Source organism: Mandrillus leucophaeus, unplaced genomic scaffold, assembly GCF_000951045.1.
Source record: "Mandrillus leucophaeus isolate KB7577 unplaced genomic scaffold, Mleu.le_1.0 Scaffold14, whole genome shotgun sequence".
Taxonomy (NCBI): Eukaryota; Metazoa; Chordata; class Mammalia; order Primates; family Cercopithecidae; genus Mandrillus; species Mandrillus leucophaeus.
This window is the reverse complement of record NW_012101365.1, coordinates 1,102,474-1,121,390: the sequence shown is the minus strand read 5'-3', so window position 1 is coordinate 1,121,390 and position 18,917 is coordinate 1,102,474. Positions and strand designations below refer to the sequence as shown.

Below are 18,917 nucleotides of genomic sequence, written 5' to 3'. Positions count from 1 at the left end.
ACTCTAGCTCTCTGTCATCCAGGCTAGAGTGCAGCGGTGCCATCATAGCTCACCGCAACCTCAAACTCCTGGGCTCAAGGGATCCTCCCACCTCAGCTTCCCAAGCAGCTGGGACCACAGGTGCACACCACCATGCTCAACTCATTTTAAAATTTTTATTGGGGCAGGGGCGGGGGGAGGGTTCTGGCTTTGTTGCCCAGGCTGGTCTCCAGCTCCTGGGCTCAAGCAATTCTCCTGCCTCAGCCTCCGAAAGTGTTGGAATTGCAGGTCTGAGCCACGACGCCTGGCCCAAATCTGATTTTTAATCATATACCTTCCCTGAACTAGGAAAGGTAATGCGGTATTTTTATTTAGGTTGTCTCTTGTCGGGCTGCACATTAAAAAAAAAAAAAAAAAAGTAAAACAATACAACATTTAAAGTAAAAATAAATGACAGATGCTAACAGTATTCATTAAAGGGCTTCATCACCTGCTTAGTTCAATACAGGCAGTGTTCAAGATAGATTATTCATACATAACTGCGTGAGAATTTCCAGTTTTAACGTTCACTGTGAAAACTTCTTAAACCTGCAACTACTATTCTAAGATGCTTCCAGCTTCTCCATTGAGAAACTAGGAATTACTTGATTTTTTTATCTTCCTTAATACAGCTAAAAGTAAACAGTTTAATCAAAAAGCAAAATAAAGTATTACTTCAAATTAGCAAAAGCTAGTTTTCTTGTTCAATACATCTCTCAACCTTTCATAACAAATACTTATAATACCGTATGAATGGTCAGCAAAAAGTGCATTATTCAACTATGCTTCCTAGTCCATTAATTACACTCAACTTTCCGTAACTCGGCTGGGCTGATAACCCCATAAAACTAAACCAAAGTTTTCAGCATTTTTGCACAAGCTACCCAAAAAGCATAAAATCACCTCCTTCCCGACACACATACTCAAAAACAATAGTATCCGTAATTACTTTATACACAAAAAATACAGGGCCAGGCACGAACACAGTGCCAAAAACAAGCCACCACCAAAAAAACACTTGGCCTGCAACTGGAGATTCTATTAACGGGCAACTGGTCAAAATTAAGCTTTCACATAAGAGAAAGCTTAACTTTTCTGCTTAAAAACATATTCTGAGACAGCTTTCAAAAGGAAAATAGAGTTCCACAAAAATGAACAGAAAAAAAGAGACCTCCTCCAAAGTCTGATTTGGGGGCGAATGCTCTCTTGGTGGAAGTGGAGGCCCTGGCCTCAGCCTTCACTCCATCTAGGCTGAGGAAGTGAGGAGAGCTCCCCAGGAAGAGGGGCCCGGGCAGCCACGTCGTCCTACTCACCCCAGGGGGCAGCGGGGAGGAGGCTGGGTGAGCACGACCTTCGCGCCCCGGCCTGGCCCTGGGCAGGCGGCCGGGACCCCGGGGACTCAGGGGTAGGGGCCGGCCCCTCTCCCAGACCCTCGGGGTCTACTCACTCCGCAAGTGGCCAGCAAGAAAGCCATTCGCCAAGGCCCCCGCCCTCTGTGCCTCCAGGGGAGGGAGCCGGGGACTGCTCCCGGGCACCCCTTTTTCTTGCCCCCCTCAGCCGGATTCCCGGACTGCGGCGCAGGCGGTCCTGAGGTTCAGCACGTCCCCCGGGACACCCCCTTCACCCCCCCCACCCCTTCCCGGTCACCTCCCCCGCGGAGAGGCCGCCCCGATTGGCTGGCCCTGGCGGCTCCTGGCAAAGAGACCCCTGGCGATTGGCCATGGGTCACCTGCTGTAGGAGGTGAGAGGCCGACGATTGGCGGTTGGGCCAGTTTTGGGTGGAGAGGCCGACGGCGCCGGCAGCTCGCAGGAGGGGTGCGCAACGGCGAGAGGGCGTACGGAGGGCCCCGCCCAGACCCGAGACCCAGCCGCCTCCGCGGGGGGCGGGGGCTCACCTTGGGGGAGTGCGCCTGGGGACACGCGGCTTATGCGGCGCCGGCGCTGCTGGGGGAAAGGGAGGTTGCGCTCTGGGAAGCTCAGCTTAGCTTCGGGGCTCCAGCCCTGCGGATTCCCACTGGGTGGCGACTGGAGAAGGGCTCGCGGGCGCCAGCGTGCCTCACCTACACCCACCGGCTTCTAACGTGCCATCTAGTTTATGGCAGCTGTGGAGCCTGGGCCCCGGAGTTTCATTTTGATAACGGATTTTGCTTACTTCCGGAAAGTTGTGTCGCGTGGGTGTTGAGGGAGTGAGCGGGGGGAGGAGATACTGTGTCAGTAAACAAAAGTGTGAGCGCCTGTGTTTTTATTAATCCGGTGAGACATCGTGGGCTTTCTGTTGTGCCACAGCTCCATAAGGAATGTAGGTGGCTTGTAAAGATGCTTCAGGAATCCAAATGGCGCAAACTGCAAATTATATCAAAAGTTTGGACTTAGAGGACCTCCACAGAGAATCCCCCCAAATGCAGGGACTCACAGACATAAGTGATTAACTTATTGATCTGGAGGACCAGCTCCTTTTCCGCTCTTGCTGGTTTTTCTTATACCTACTAAACGTCCAATTATCTTTTGTACTTTTATGGCTCTACTGGTACCCACTGCAAGACCTAGCACAGGGCACACGGCACAAACAGCGATGCTGGCCAGGCGCCGTGGCTCACTCCTGTAATCCCAGCCCTTTGGGAGGCGGAGGCTGGGAGGGGTGGGGGAAGGCGGGGGGATCCGAGGCCAGGAGTTGAAGACCCCAAAAACAAACAAAAAAAAGGCGCAATGCTTGCTGAATAAATATGCTAACCTGCTGGACTCAGTGTTAAAGATACCTTCAGTTTGTTTTATGTAAATCACTTCAAAATGCCCAATACCAGAGGCACTCTCCCCTTCCCCCTACCCACTCTAAAAGCTGGGTCCTCTGCCAGGGCTCCCTGTCTCAGTAAATGAAACCACTATCATCCACCCTAATATGCAAACTATAAACCTAGCAGCCCTCCTAGACACCTCCCCCATTCCACATTCAGTGCATCACCAAGTTCTGTCATTTTTACCTCCTAAATACACTCCATTCTGTCCATCTCTCTCCATTGCCACCACCCTATCCTGGCCTGTTGGAATAATCTTACTAAAGTCTTCTTGAATCTATTCTGGCTACTCCAATTCATTCTCAACACTATGGCCAGAGCAGTATTTCTATAACCAATTTTATTACCCCTTCATTGCCTCCCCCAATGAAAGAACTTTAACTGCTTTCCACTGAGTTGTGCTTAGGATACAATTCAATATTTAACAATGGCTGACAAGGTTTAGCCTTACCTACCTCTTAGCTCCATCTTTTACCTTGTAGTACCTATTTTCTGCTTTGCACACAATGGCCTTTTTCAAACTCCTTTAATTTGCCAAGAACTTTCCAATTTTAGGGCCTTGGCACATGCTGTTACTTCTTTTACACTGTCCCCTTGACATCAATCCCCACACTTCACTTATTTACTTCTGCTCATCATCATTTCCTCCCTGCCAATGTCAGTTCTGGCTATCATACATCGTCATAGCCCATGTAACTCTCCTTTGTGGAACTTACTACAGCTGTAATTTTACATTTATCTTAGTTATTTATTTAAATTTTTTTAGAGACAAGGTCTCACAGGTCTCATGTTGCCCATGCTGAACTCAAACTCCTGGGCTCAAGTGATCTTCCTGCCTCAGGAATAGCTGGACTACAAGCGCACACACCACCTTACCTGAGTTATTCTTTTTAATTAACTTTATTGAGTCATAATTTACATGTGATAAAATGTATCCATTTTAAATGTACAATATGTTTTCATAAACATATGCACACTTGTAACCACCACAATTAAGAAATAAAGTATTTTCCATCACCTGGGAGCTTGCCTCATGCTTCTCATGTCAATCCCATGAACCACTGCTCTGCTTTCTATTTGTGTTATTCTTTAATGTTGATCTATACCACTAGACTGTAAGCTTAACGGAGTGAGGATCCTATCTAATTCTGTTCAGCACTATATCATCATTATTTAGTAGAACTCCTGGCATATACTAAGTCCTCAAATGGATTTCTTATGGTAACAGATTCTGAAAATAGACATTAATTCTCTGATAAATAACAATAAACTATAAACAATGGTGGAGGGGGAAAAAAAAACATCAATTTTGCCAGATGTCCATGGTCAGTATTTAACCTTCACTAATACTCTTTTAAATTTTCCTTTAATAGCTGCTTTTCTAGCAGTTAATGTTGTGCCTGGGCAGCCCTAGGGACTTAATTCCGTATTAGCTGATCAAACGGTTCTCTAAGCCAGGGGAAAAAAAAGAAAAAAAAAAAAAAAGCCCTACATCTCTAATTCTGCCTGTGTACTGTACTGTTTGACCCTACAAGGGACAAAATACTTATTTACTCTATGTTACAGTTACATATTAAGAGATCCCAGCTCCAATCAAAAGTCTACATTTTCACAATTTAATACTACAGATAGCTATTTGTTGCAGACATGCAGTTCTCATTTTCCTAATCTTAGTATAAAGTTAGTGTTCATAAAAGATGTAGCATTTAAAATAAAAATTACACAACACAAAGCAAATTTATCCATCTTGTACCAAGAAGCTATAATCAAATTTGACAACTCATGTTGTTAAAAAACAGAAACAAACTAAAAGCTGTTAAAGCCTATTATGAGTTGAAAAAGGAAAAAACCCCAAAGCTGTTTCAAAACAAAGTGACCAATGCCTAAAACTCATATGTGACAGGTGATTTCCAACCCATGAATCAGATTTTCAACTCATCTTTCAACTATATAACTAAGGCTATTAGGTGATTAAATTACTATTTTAGTCTGTTGAGCAAAAATATAGGCCATGCCTATTACCTATACCTATTAAGATGAAAAGAAAATTTTAATTATACAGAATTCATATACTACTTTCAAAAATATTATTTCTGCTAGGGAGCCCAATAATGTTTACCTAGAAATTACATTCTGCTCTAATGTAATCCCAGACATAGATGAAAACTGCTTTTGGTAGCAATGTAAGAAAAAAAGAAGAAAAAATATAAAAAGCCAAATCAGGTAAGACTTCAGATTTCTGATATGGCATGTTAAGAAGCTTGGAAGTACCACTGTGTTCTAACAACATGTAAAACACTGAACAAACTGAAAAACCAACAACTCCTCTTAAATCTGTAAGAGAAGTGAGGTCACAAGGAAAACTGATACCTCCCAAATTAGGAGACCAACAGGCAAATTTAGAGAATCACAACTTCCCTGAGCAAAAACTCACAAGGGGCAATCTCCATGGGAACCAGCACCCACGGGAACCACTTGATGAACAGTAAATATGTTTTATCTTCCTTATGATTTTCTTAATAACATCTTTCTCTTACTTTATTGTAAGAATATAATATACAATACAGAAAACATATAAAATATGTGTTAATCAACTGTTTATGTTATTGGCAAGGCTTCCAGTCAATAGCAGGCTGTGAGTAGTTAAGCTCTGGGGGAGTCAAAAGTTGTATGTGGGTTTTAACTGCACGGGTGGTAGGGAAACCTGATCTGTATTTGACAAACTGGTGGAAGCTCAGTGCAGACAAGTCTGAAAGATATAAACTCCAGGGACACGTAGTAATATGGGCAGGGAGGAGAACCAGTTTTGTGAGTTTTACCTCCAGGAGCTCAATAAGGGTCATCACAGTGAATACTGGGGGAAAAAAATCCCCTAATGCATCCCCTCTAGGCTTCTTTGTAGGAGAAGGTATTTACTATGTATGCCCAACTTCAGTCCTCTCTAGCCCTACTGTCCCACTCACAGGATGAACTTGAGAAGCACATGTGAAGCTGACAAAAGTTCACTAACAGACTGAAAATGTTTCCCCTCTATGCACACCTTACCACCACATTACTAAAGGTCCACTCACAAAAGTTCCTGTTACCTAATGCATCATGTCTGGCTATCAAGAAAAAATTATAAGACATATGAAATAGGAAAAAACGGAGCTGGAAGAGACAGGGCAAGCATCGAAACTAGACTTGGATGTTGCAGGGATGTTGGAATTGTTAAACCAGAAATTTGAAATAGTTATGATAAATATCCTAAGAACTCTAATGGACAAAGTAGAAACTATGCAAGAACAGATGGGCAATGTAAGCAGAAAGACAGAAATTTTAAGAAAGAATGAAAAAAAATGCTACTGATCAAAAAGACTGTAACGGAAATGAAGAATGCCTTTAATGGGCTTATTAGTAAACTAGACAAAGCTGAGGAAAGAATATCTGTGCTTGAGAGTATCTCAACAGACACCTACAAAACTGAGAAGCAAAGGGAAAAAAAGCCTGGAACAAAATATCCAATAACTGTAGGAGAACTACAAAAGCATAATGGGAACACCAGAAGAAGAAACAGAAAAGAAGTGAAGAAAAATTTGAAACAATGACAGAATTTCTACAAATTAATGTGAGACATCAAACCACAGATGAAGAAAGCTCAGAAAACACCAAGCAGGATAAATGGCATAAAAATGGCATAGACACCCTTTCCTGTGCCCTTTCAAGGTTGACGCAGTGCTTTAAGGGGTAACACAGAAGGGTTAAGGAAGTCTCCACAAACCCCAGAGAAGAGATTGTAAAGCTCCTCTTTAGATCCTTTCTGGAGTCACACCTGAGAAAACAAAAACAAACAAAAAAAAACTCCGACACCTAGGCAAATAATTTTCAAACTACTGAAAATCAAAGATAAAGAAAAAAATCCTGAGAGAAGCTAGAGGGGGAAAACAACTCAACTTGCCTTTAGAGAAACAAAAATAAAAATTACATCTGACATCTCCTCAGAAATTATGTAAGCAAGAAGAGTGGGCCGGGCATGGTAGCTCATGCCTGTAATCCCAGCAATTTGGGAGGCTGAGGTAGGCGAATCACAAGGTCAGGAGTTTGAGACCAGCCTGGCCAACATGGTGGAACCCTGTCTCTACTACAAATACAAAAAATTAGCTGGGCATGGTGGCGGGCACCTGTAATCTCAGCTATTTGGGAGGCTGAGGCAGGAGAATCGCTTGAACCCAGGAGGCGGAGGTTGCAGTGAGCTGAGATTGCGCCACTGCACTCCAGTCCGGGTGACAGAGTGAGACTCCATCTCAAAAAGAAAAGAAAAAAAGAAAGAAAAGTGGAATGAAATGATTATTTAAAGTACTGAGAGGCCAGGCACGGTAGCTCAGGCCTGTAATCCCAGGATTTGTGGAGGTTGAGGTGGGTGAACCACTTGAGGTCAGGAGTTTGAGACCAGCCTGGGCAACATGGCAAAACCCTGTCTCTACTAAAAATACAAAAATTAGCAGGTGTGGTGGCGCACTCCTGTAATACCAGCTACTCAGGAGGCCGAGGAACAATCGCTCGAACCTGGGAGGCAGAGGTTTCAGTGAGCCAAGATGGCTGGCGCCACTGTACTCCAGCCTGAGTGACACAGCAAGGCTGTCTCCAAATAAAGGACTGACAGAGAAAAAAATACCAACCTAGAATTCTGTACAAAACTAAAGACATGTTTACCACATGATCCAACAATGGCACACCTTGCTATTTGCCCAAGGGAGTTGACAACATACATCCACATAAAAACTTGTATACAATGTTTATAGCAACTTCACTCATAGTTGCCAAAATTTAGAAGCCACCAAGATATTCTTCAGTAGGTGAATGGATAGGTGGTACATCCAGATAATGAAATATTATTCAGCACTGAAATATCTGGAGCCTGTGATCCCAGCGACGCAAGAGGCTAAGGCAGGAGGATCACTTGAGCCCAGGAGTTTGAGGCTGCAATGAGCTATGATTGTGCCACTGCACTCCAGCCTGGGCAATAGAGTGAGATACCTTGTCTCTTAAAAAAGGAAGAAAGAAGAAAGAGGAAAGAAGAAGAAGGAAGGAAGGGAAGGAAGAAAGGAGGGAGGGAGGGAGGGAGGGAGGGAAAGAAATGAGCCATCAAGTCATGAAAAGATGAGGAAGAAATTTAAATGCCTATTACTAAGGGAAAGAAGCCCATTTGAAAAGGCTGCATACTGTGTGATTCCAATGATATGACATTCTGGAAAAGGCAAAACTATGGAGACATTAAAAAGTTCAGTGGTTGTCAGGGATGAGGCAGGAAGGAAGGAGGAACAGGTGGAGCACAGTGGATTTCTAGGGTAGCAAAATTACTATGTATGGCACTATAATGGTGGATAAATGTCATTGTAAAATCGTCCAAACCCATACACAACACCAAGAGTGGACTCTAATGTAAACTATGGACCTTGAGTGATAATGATGTGTCAATGTAGGTTCATTAATTGTAACAAACCACTCTGGTGGGGGATGTTGATAGTAGGGGAGGGTATAGGGAAAATCTCTGTACATTCTGCTCAATTTTGCTGTGAACCTAAAACTGCTCTAAAAGAATAAAACTGTTGTTGCTGTTGTTGTTAGTTAATCAAATCATATTTACCCTAGGCATTTGCCTAGCAAGTCAGACCAAATGAATGAAGCAGATAACCTTGAAAGACAACTCTTGGAAACAGGATATACAGTTTCACTATTTTGCCTGACTGGTTCCCAGAAGTCTCAAAACTAAAGTCAGCCAATTTCCATGTAGAAACATTAGCCAGATGTCACAAATACACCACCTAGCATACATACGGTAGAAGCAGTTCCTACTTTATGATCAAGGCCACCATTGTTCCAAAAGTTTGTAAACTGTTTGCAATTTTTAATACGTTATCCAAAAGAAAGAAACATTTGGTTCCAGGTTAGGAATGAAAACCCTCTATACACCCCCACAATGCCTTGCTCACCACTGTATGCTTAGCATCCCTTCAAACAAGGAATGGCATGTATTAGGTACTTAATAAATGTCTGTTGAATAAAATGTCAGGTACTATGCTATGAAATGGCAAAATAAACTACTAAAAAAATGTTGAAAATGGCGAGTCTGGGGAGCAGGAAAGTACAATGACAGGAGGCCATATTTTTGCTATATGAGCCTTTCAGTACCACTTAATTTTCAAAATTATTTTAGGTAGCAACTATTGCTCTGATTTTTACAAGAAACATTCTGCGTTGGTCACTTTATTCTGAAAAAAACATGTAGATTTTATTGAAAATGCTTGAGCTGGCAAATTTGATTAGAAATACATAACTCCTTGCCACAAGATGAGTGAAACTGCTTTGTATTGTCTAACTAAATCCTTCCTTTCTTTCCTTTCTTTCCCTCCCTCCCTCCCTCCCTTCCTTTCCTTCCTTTCTTCCTTTCTTTCTTTCTGAGAGATGGGGTCTCATTATGTTGACCAAGCTGATCTTAAACTTCTGGCCTCAAGCAATCCTGCCTTGGCCTCCCAAAGTGCTGGGATTACTGGTGTGAGTCACCATGCCAGGCAATCTTAAATCTTTATACTAGACTAGTTCCATAAAGTCAAGGGCTACGTGTAGTTGTATTCAATTATATCCTCTACAACTAGTATAATGCATGAAACACAGTAAGTGCTTAAAAAATATTTACCAAATAAATAACTTTCCTGTATGCTCTAAATGTTCCACATTGAGCATGTACTATTTTACTGGCTACTTCTCCATTGTACTTTACCTGTGGAAGAGGTGACACATCTGCTGTGGAAGAGGTGACACATCTATATTGCAACCACTTCCTTTGGGAAATAGAGGACTTCAAGGGAGAAAAAATATACCCATTTTTCTACATGATATGAAAATATTATCTAACGAGGCCAGGGAAAAACAATACAGTTGTGATAAACAGATCCTTACATATTGCGAAATTAAAATGGATGCTCAAAAAGCTAATCTTCAGTGAAGTAGTTTAACAGTCAAGAAAAATGCTCAAAAGATTTTTATTAGTCTACTCAGACACAAAAGCCATTATAGCTACTGAGGGTAGAATCAAGGCATCTCAATACTAAAGATTAATTTTTCAGCAACTCTCCTAAATTGTACCTTAAATACAATTAAGTTATGTTAGTCTATAACGAAAGTTGGGCAGACATGTAATTATCATACTTGATAGTTCTTTTGGGAAAAAAAAAAGGTTTCACAATGTCTCCATTGATAATGACTTGTAATTCTATTAGGCTGGTGCAAAAATAATTGCACCACCCTAAAACCACATCTCCTTTTCGTATAATAATGTTTTACCCACAGACTCAATAGTATTTCTAATGAGGCTTATTCCAGCCCACCCTGTTCCCTTCAGCCCTCCCTGTTCCCTTGTATACTCTTATACCCTTGTATACAAGGTATCATGGCCTTTCTCTCTAGGGGCGTTAGATAAAAGCTAGTGACGGCAAAAAATAAATAAATAAATAAAAATTTTAAAAAAAACCATAAAATTACAGGCAGTACCAATGAAATTCCAATTTCAGCCAGGTGTGGTAGCTCATGCCTGTAATCCCAATACTTTGGGAGGCTGAGGGAGGTGGATCACTTGAGGCCAGGAGTTCAAGACCAGCCTGGCCAATAGGGTAAAACCCTGTCTCTACTGAAAATACAAAAAACTAGCCGGGTGTGGTGGTGCATGCCTGTAGTCCCAGCTACTTAGAAGGCTGAGGCAAGAGGACTGCTTGAGCCTGGGAGGTTGAGGCTGCAGTGAGCTGAGATTGTACCACTGTACTCTAGTCTGGGCAACAGAATGAGACTCTGTCTCAAAACAAACAAACAAATAAATAAATAAAATTCCACTTTGATAACCACCAAAAATAAAATCTACATGAAGTAGCTACAAAAACAATACATATGAGGACAATTAACGCCCAGTTTTTTGGCCCAAAGAATAATCATAGAAACCATTTAAATTTTTGAAATATCAACTCATGTATAGCATAAAGTTAAGAAACATAAAGGTCAGCTGGGGCGGTGGCTTACGCCTGTAATCCCAGCACTTTGGGAGGCTGAGGTGGGCGGATCATGAGGTCAGGAGATTGAGACCATCTTGACAACATGGTGAAACCCTGTCTCTACTAAAATACAAAAAATTAGCCAGGCATGGTGGTGCACACCTATAATCCCAGCTACTAGGGAGGCTGAGGCGGGAGAATTGCTCGAACCCGGGAGGCGGAGGTTGCAGTGAGCCGAGATCGCACCATTGCACTCCAGCTTGGGTGACAGAGTGAGACTCTGTCTCAAAAAAAAAAAAAAAAAAAAAAAAAAAAAAAAAAAAAAAGAAAAGAAAAGAAACATAAAGGTCTATACAACTCAATTAAACATCTGCGTAAGCATCTTCAAACTTGAATCTAAAGTCTCTACAACAATCTCCTGTGTTTTCATTTCTAATAGCCTATAAAAATTAGTATAGCCACACAGTTACTCAGCTTAGTAACGACCCTGAAACCAAGTTACTTCATTGCCCATATTTGTACTTACAATCAAATTGGCACAACATACTACTTGTCACAGAAGTGACACTGACCAAGTAAATGGTATATCTATGTGAAGTTAAAGCCAAGTGACCCCATGACATGTGCTATGCCAAGGAAGGCTTCCCAGTAGTTAGAACAGAGAACACATCACCATGTTCCACATGGTAGTGTATGTATGCCATAGTTTAAACGAATCTACATCCTAACAGTGAGTACCATTTGCACATTGTGAGTAGTGACCCACTTTTAGCAAGGCAATAACATTCATCACATTAAATTAATGTTAATTTAGATTGTATTGCTTTGTATTATGTTTAACTTGAAATTTTCTTTTGGATATATAGTTCTATTAGATTTTAAACCTAAGAAATTTATACCTGGTTTTATGTTTGCCCACATTAAATAATATTATGATATAACACTTTACTTATATATTGGCATTCACAGCCTGCAAGAGTTTTTCTAAAATGGGCCCCAATTTACCCAAGTTTATAAAACTGATTTTTATACCTGTATGACATCCAGATAAGCTGCTATAACTCATTTTATTTTGTACAATATAGGATACTATAAAACTATAGGATGTAACATCCTGAGTCTTCTTGTGGTGACCAATCCCTTACTTGATAATCTCTCAGCATTTAGTTTGTACTAAAGCTTACTAGGGTTAAAAAAAAAACACAACCTGAAAAGTTCCCCTCTATTAATCAGTATCATCAGGTATCTACTGAATGCCTCTTACTGGTTAAGAAAGAGGGGATTAAGAAGCACAGCACGCCCTCTGGTCTCCCCTTCAAGGAACTCCCTCTTTGGCGGAATGTAAAGACATGAAAAGATACCATAAGCTGACACACAACAAATTTAGAATGATTACTGGAACTCAGCTTCCATAGGAGTTGAAAGGACGAAGAAGATCTTAGTTTCCTTCTGTCATCTTCAGTCTACCCTAATCACAATTTCCTTTGGGGAGGAAAGAGAAGACAAGCTCAGTCTTAGCCACGCTGAAATGGAATTCTAGGGAGACATCTAACTGGCAAAATCCAAAAGGAAAAAAAGTAAGACTAAAGCTACATATCAAAAGAGATATAAAGATTGGAGGGGAGGGGGTAAGAGTCATCTTACAGAAGGTTTAGCTGAATCCATGAAAATGGTGGGGGCTGCTGAAGGGTGATGGAATTAGGTCACAATCTCCAAGAAAACATCATGTGGTCAAGTGAATGTACGTAGTGTTAACCTTGGGAAAGAGCAAGAATATTATTTCTTTGAAATATTCAAAGCAGAGAAATAAAGTATAGGTGAAGTCACTACGAACTGTTGAAGAAGAAAGCCTTGATTTATGAAGAAGGGAACAGGCTTCTGAATACAATGAAAAAAGTCCACTGTGAGGATTCAATTGGAAACCAACAAGAAGTCAATAAGATGACTATTAAATCGTAACAGATATCCAGTTAAAGTCAGACAAAAATTGTGATAGATACAACCATCTTGCTTTTGTGACCTCTAACAGTTCTAGAAGCAGAAAAACCAGACAACAGGGGCCCTGGGGAATGAAGACCAGGATGGTATACAGACGAACTATCCAGTCAAGAAATTCTAAAGGTGATAGCAGAAACAATATATATATTTTTAAATTTTTGTGGGTACATAGCAGATATATATTTTTCGGAGTATAAAATATTTTGATATAGGCATGAAATAAGTAATAATCACATCAGGGTAGATAGATATCCATCACCTCAAGCATTTATCTTTTGTGTTATAATCTAATTATACTCTTCTAGTTATTTTTAAAATGTATAATTATTGTTAACTATAGTCACCCTGTTGTGTTATCAGGTAGATCTTATTCGTTCTATTTTTTTTGTACCCATTAACCATCCCCACTCCCCCCACACTTATATGCCCAACTACCCTTCCAGTCTCTGGTAACCATAATTCTATTCTCTAGCTCCATGAAGTTCGATTGTTTTAATTTTTAGCTCCCACAAATAAGTGAGAACATGTGAAGTTTGTACCTGTCTTACTTCACTTAACATAATGACCTCCAGTTCTATTCAAGACAGGATTGCAAATGACAGGATTTCATTCTTTTTCACAGCTGAATAGTACTCCATTGTGTTTATGCACCACGTTTTATTTATCCATTCATCTGTTGATGGACACCTAGGTTGCTTCCAAATCTTGGCTATCGTGAATAGTGCTGCAATAAACCTGGGTGTACAGGTATCTCTTCCATATATTGACTGCCTTTCTTTTGGATCTATACCTAGCAGTGGGATTGCTGGATTATGTGGTAGCTCTATTTTTAGTTTTTTGAGGAACCTTCAAAACTGTTCTCCACAGTGGCTGTACTAATTTACATTCCTACCAATAGAGTATGAGGGTTCCCTTTACTCCACATCCTCACCAGCATTTTGTTATTGCCTGTCTTTCGGGGGAAAATAAAAACCGTTTTAACTGGGATGAAATGATACCTCATTGTAGTTTTGGTCTACATTTCTCTGATGATCAATGATGTTAGGCACCTTTTCATATACCCCCTTGCCATTTGTATGTCTTCTAACAAAAGCAATGATAAAGCAGCAGACCAGAAGGTCTCCATTGGGAAATGGGATGGGTAAAACAAGAAAGTATTAAATGGCCAGGAAAAATGGAGAAGTAGGGGTCAGACCAAAATGAGAGAAGAAAAGTTCAGATGTAAAGTGACAGAAGAAGATGAAGATAAGAAAACTGTTGTCGAAGAAAACACTTTTTAACTTAATATTTTACAGGTGGTTTAGCTCTTAGTAATGACAAGACCAATGCAGTGGAGTTTAATGGGTAAAGGAGAGATAAAGTTCAATGAAAAAGGAAAACATGGCTGGGCATGGTGGCTTATGCCTATAATCTCAGCACTCTCGGAGGCCAAGGTGGGCAGATGGCTTGAGCCCAGGAGTTCGAGACCAGCCTGGCCAACATGGCAAAACCCCATCTCTACAAAAAAATACAAAAATTAGCCAGGCGTGGTGGTGCATGCCTGTAGTCCCAGCTACTCAGGAAGCTGAGGTGGGAGGATCACTTGTGCAGGGGAGGCAGAGGTTGCAGTGAGCTGTGATTGTGCCACTGCAACGAGTGAGACCCTGTCAAAAAAAAAAAAAAAAAAAAAATAAGAAAAAAAAGAAACATGAGGTCAAGAATTAGACTGGGAAGCACTACTATGTAGTAGGAGCTTCCTTATCTTTAAACTGAAGTGGGCGGGGGGAATACACATAAGACTTTTGTGAAAAAAAATTTTTTTAAAAAGCAAAAGAAGAGAACCTAACATGGCAGTAGATATTAGGATATGTTTTAAAGGTAGGTTGCTGAGATCATTGCGTCTCCTCTCCTATACCCCTTTGGAAGACAGCTCTGTGAGTGCCCATCCCACAGTTCCTAACAGACAGTATGTTATACATCTCACAATATTCAATAAACAGGCAACCTCTACATCAACCGTTTGTTCATTCATTCCTTCAATTATTTCTTCATTTAACTAACATTTACTGAGTGCTACTGAATACCAGGCACTGGCAGAGGGAATGGTAGGAACAGTAGTTGTGTTAGTAACATTTACCAAGTTCTTACTACAGTCAGGCATTATTTCCACCAGTTCTCATCTAATGTTAGTCTATCAAGTTCTAGCAAGTTTACGTTAGTTTATTTAATCACTAAAACAACTCTATGAAGTAGGTACTCTTATTATCCCCATTTTATAGATGAGGCCACTGAAACTCAGAGACAGTAAGTTGAATGTTAATGGTTAAATACGAGTGGTGGGCTCTGGGATACAAACACAGACATTCTGGCTCTAGAGCGAAGTTCTTTACCACACTTCGCCACCTCTGAGAAGATAATCTTTTGCCAGTCAAATGAACATTAATTCTATATTTCTAAATGTCCTATCTTCTCTATGCATGAAGTTTAGGGAAAAAAACCTCTTGTATTACATGTACTTTTAAATATTAAAGCTATTAGAAGTCTAAGACTTCTCAAAATTATCTTTTTCTCCCCATTATTCCCAAAAACATACAAGCTCTCTTCTTAGCAAAAGCTGAAAAATTCCAATATTGGATCTAGTTAGGAACCTGAACTTATGATGTCAACATCAGCTGACAACAGATAAACAAGAAGAATATGATAAGGAGTTAGTGAATTGTGCAAATAGTATAGTATTCAAAGGAAAGAGATCATTTTGAACTTGGGGGACTGGGGAAGGAAAGGCCAGTCGGCAGAGGCCAGTCTTCATCGAAGAGGTCAGTTCTAAACTAGGCTTTGAAGAAAAGGGTAGAAGACATTTCACAGAGAAAAGACATCACACACAAGAATGTGGAGGCCAAAAATGAAAACACTTATTTGAAGGAAAGCAAGTAAGTAATAGCACTCTAGAAGGTTTACGTAGGGGTATAATGGCAGAAATGCCTCCAAGGGCAGGTGGCTCTTGTTGAATGTTGAATGTCAGTCTAACCAACCATGAGGGGAAATCTCATCTGCCACATTCAGTCTAATATGATCATTAAAACACTTATCCTCCCCTCTTAGGCCAGGTGTGGTGGCTGAGGCAGGAGAATTGCTTGAACCCAGGAGGTGGAGGTTGCAGTGAGCCGAAACAAACCACATCTAACTAGATTTACTTTCTGGGGGACAAAGTGAGACTCTGTCTCAAGAAAACAAAAAACAAACAAATAAAAAACACTTATCCTCCTCTTACAGGATCACAAATTTGCTAAAATGATGCTATAGTCATGTATGAAACTGCCTAAATTTAAAAGAAATCTACAGTAATTACAAATTGCTTTTAAAAAGCATAACTCGTAGAGTGGCTAAAGATTTCCTACTTCAATTTCATATTCATTTCTTAAAGTCCCTTAATAACCACATCCTTGAACAATGTTTTCTAAGCTTCTACTTGAACACTTTCAAGTGATGGGGGGTTTACTATTTTGTAGAGCCTAAGATACCCTATGCCACCTTATCTAAACAAGTCAATTCCTGATGTAGAACAAAGTAGACAGAAAGGGTTATAAAACATGTTTTCTACAATTAAATTTTCTAAATTAAAATAAAACAAAATCCCCTATGTGCCACAAATATAAGCTCTTTCATTGGAGAATAAACATAGAAAAGTATCTTCAGTGTAGTATGGCAGATATTAGTTGCATGTCACCCAAAATCTGTTTTTCCCTATTCTGACTTTGGTGTGGGTGGGGTAGGGTAGGATGAACACACCTTCCACCCTATCAGCAATGTGTTTCTAGTGAGGCCAGTAACTTTGCAGCTCCAGGGTAGAATCTATGACTGTGAAATTGTGATTGGTCAGGATTCGACACATGGCCAAAGCTAAGGTGATCAGCAATAATTGTGTTACTCCTATTAAGGTCTAGAAAGAATAGCCTCCTAGGGACTCAGTTCCAAAAATGCGAGGCTAACATTGCTACGACCACCTTATCACCACCAAGGGAGAACCTCTCTGAAAATGAAGCCAATGCAAAAGAAGTGGAACCTAGAAATAGAGATGGGAGATCTGAGTCCTCATGACATGAATTACCTAATTCAAACCACATCTAACCAGATTTACTTTCTTCTTCATGAATCAGTTTGGGTTCAGTTTTCTTCCACTACCATATGAAAGAGTACTAACTGACACATATGGTAATAGCCAAATCCTTTAACAAGAAAATGAGGTGAACTTCTCAGCACTTACCTATTATCATGCATAATTATGTAATTTGGTTGTATCGATAACTGACTACAGATATTAAATTTTTAAAATGAATCTGGCATATTTTAACATAGAATTTCACTTTCAGCATTGTCTTGCACTGTCTTGTTTCTAGACAAAATCAGTATTTTACCCTGCAGAAAGCAGGAGAAAATAAATGAGTATAACTTTACTATATATTATAACACTGTAAAGGAAAAATAAACAACTCAGAAATTATAAGTTCCTATTACATCACATCACAGTTATTAAAAAACAAACAAACAAACAGAAAACAGACAAAAAAAGAAAGCAACAACTAATGAACTATCTGGAAGCCATGTAAAGATCCTTACTTGAAGCTGAAGAGTATGTCGAAGAATCGTTTCTTCTAAGGCATGGATCCACTTCTCTCGCTCATCAGCATCACGAGCTGGAATAAAAGATAATACATTAAAATTAAAAGTTTAATTTATATAATATATCTCCATATTTGAAAGTATAATTTTAAAACTATGATGGCTAACAGAAAAGGTTTTTAGTTGTACCATTTCCTTAATTGGTTCAGCTATCTTTTATAGATATGCAATCTACTTGCAACAATTTATAAGAAAGGGAATAATTGTGTTCAATAATAGCAGGCTACATAGTTCAGACCAACATTCCCACTGAGAACAACTAGAAAAGCTAGACTGATTTTTAAAAAACAACTGGTTGAAGGCATCACAAACCAACAAGGTAATAAAGAATTATCAAGCCAAGATCTGGGAGAAGACAAAGAATCTAGAAGATAAACCTTGTATTTAGGGACACTTCTCATGGAGGCATTGCAAATTCCAGGAGAGGAATTGCACACTGGACAATGCACTTAAAAGCCTGTCAATGTGTGGGGGAAGTCAGCATATGAGAACTCTACTTTCTGTTCAATTTTGCTGTGAACCTAAAACTTCTTTAATTTAAGAACAAAAAAACCGGCTGGGTGCAGTGGCTCATGCCTGTAATCCTGGCATTTTGGGAGGCTGAGGCAGGTGGATCACCTGAGGTCAGGAGTTCAAGACCAGCCTGGCCAACATGGTGAAACCCCATCTCTACTAAAAATACAAAAATTAGCCGGGCATGGTGGTGGGTCCCTGTAATCCTAGTTACTCAGGAGGCTGAGGCAGGAGAATCACTTGAACCGGGGAGATGGAGGTTGCAGTGAGCCGAGATCGTGCCACTGCACTCCAGCCTGGGCAACAGAGGGCGACTCTGTCTCAAAATAAATAAATAAATAAATAAAAATTAAAACAAACAAAACAAACAAACAAACAAAAAGAACACACAAGCCTTTTCAGGCCAAAAGTTGGAAGCCATGGCCCACCAACAATGGGAGCTCTGGTAAACAGTCCATGTTCTAGTTGGGACCCCAAACAGCTTCTCTGGGGGAATAGTGATAAACTAGAATTAAAACAATTGCTTGGTCATATAAGTGACCCAGAAAAATCTTGACGCCTGATTGTTAGTGACTCCAGGCATCTACTAGCAAAAGCAAATGAAAATCTTTTCTGTAGGAAGATAACATCATCTTAGCTGCTTAATTAAATTTACATAAATAATTTTTAAAATACAATGTCTAGCACATAAGCAAAGATGACCAAGTACACATAAATGGAGACACTTTTGGAGACAAAAATCACACATAAATGAGAACCAAAAGACAATAGAAACAGATCAACAGGAGCTCCAGATTATTGTATAAATGACGTAACTTTTTCCTTTTTTATTTTTAGGGGTTTTTTTCCACTTAGATTTATAAAATAATCAAATCAAATATAAATTCCAAAAGGGACAAATAATCAAAATTAAGAA

At 40.1% G+C, this 18,917-nt stretch overlaps 1 protein-coding gene across 9 annotated transcripts in view; it reads right to left on the bottom strand.

Moving 5' to 3' along the window:
• OSBPL9 (oxysterol binding protein-like 9) overlaps positions 1–18,917 on the bottom strand; it is a 175,821-nt gene that overhangs the window by 58,134 nt on the left and 98,770 nt on the right. For 6 of the 9 annotated variants that reach the window (XM_011973741.1, XM_011973742.1, XM_011973743.1 and 3 more), the window contains one exon: positions 17,426–17,502. In XM_011973741.1, coding sequence (XP_011829131.1) covers positions 17,426–17,502 — 77 coding nt within the window. Of the gene's footprint in view, positions 1–1,331; positions 1,647–17,425; positions 17,503–18,917 lie in introns of those variants that run through there. The other 3 variants (XM_011973748.1, XM_011973749.1, XM_011973746.1) reach the window with 2 other exon arrangements.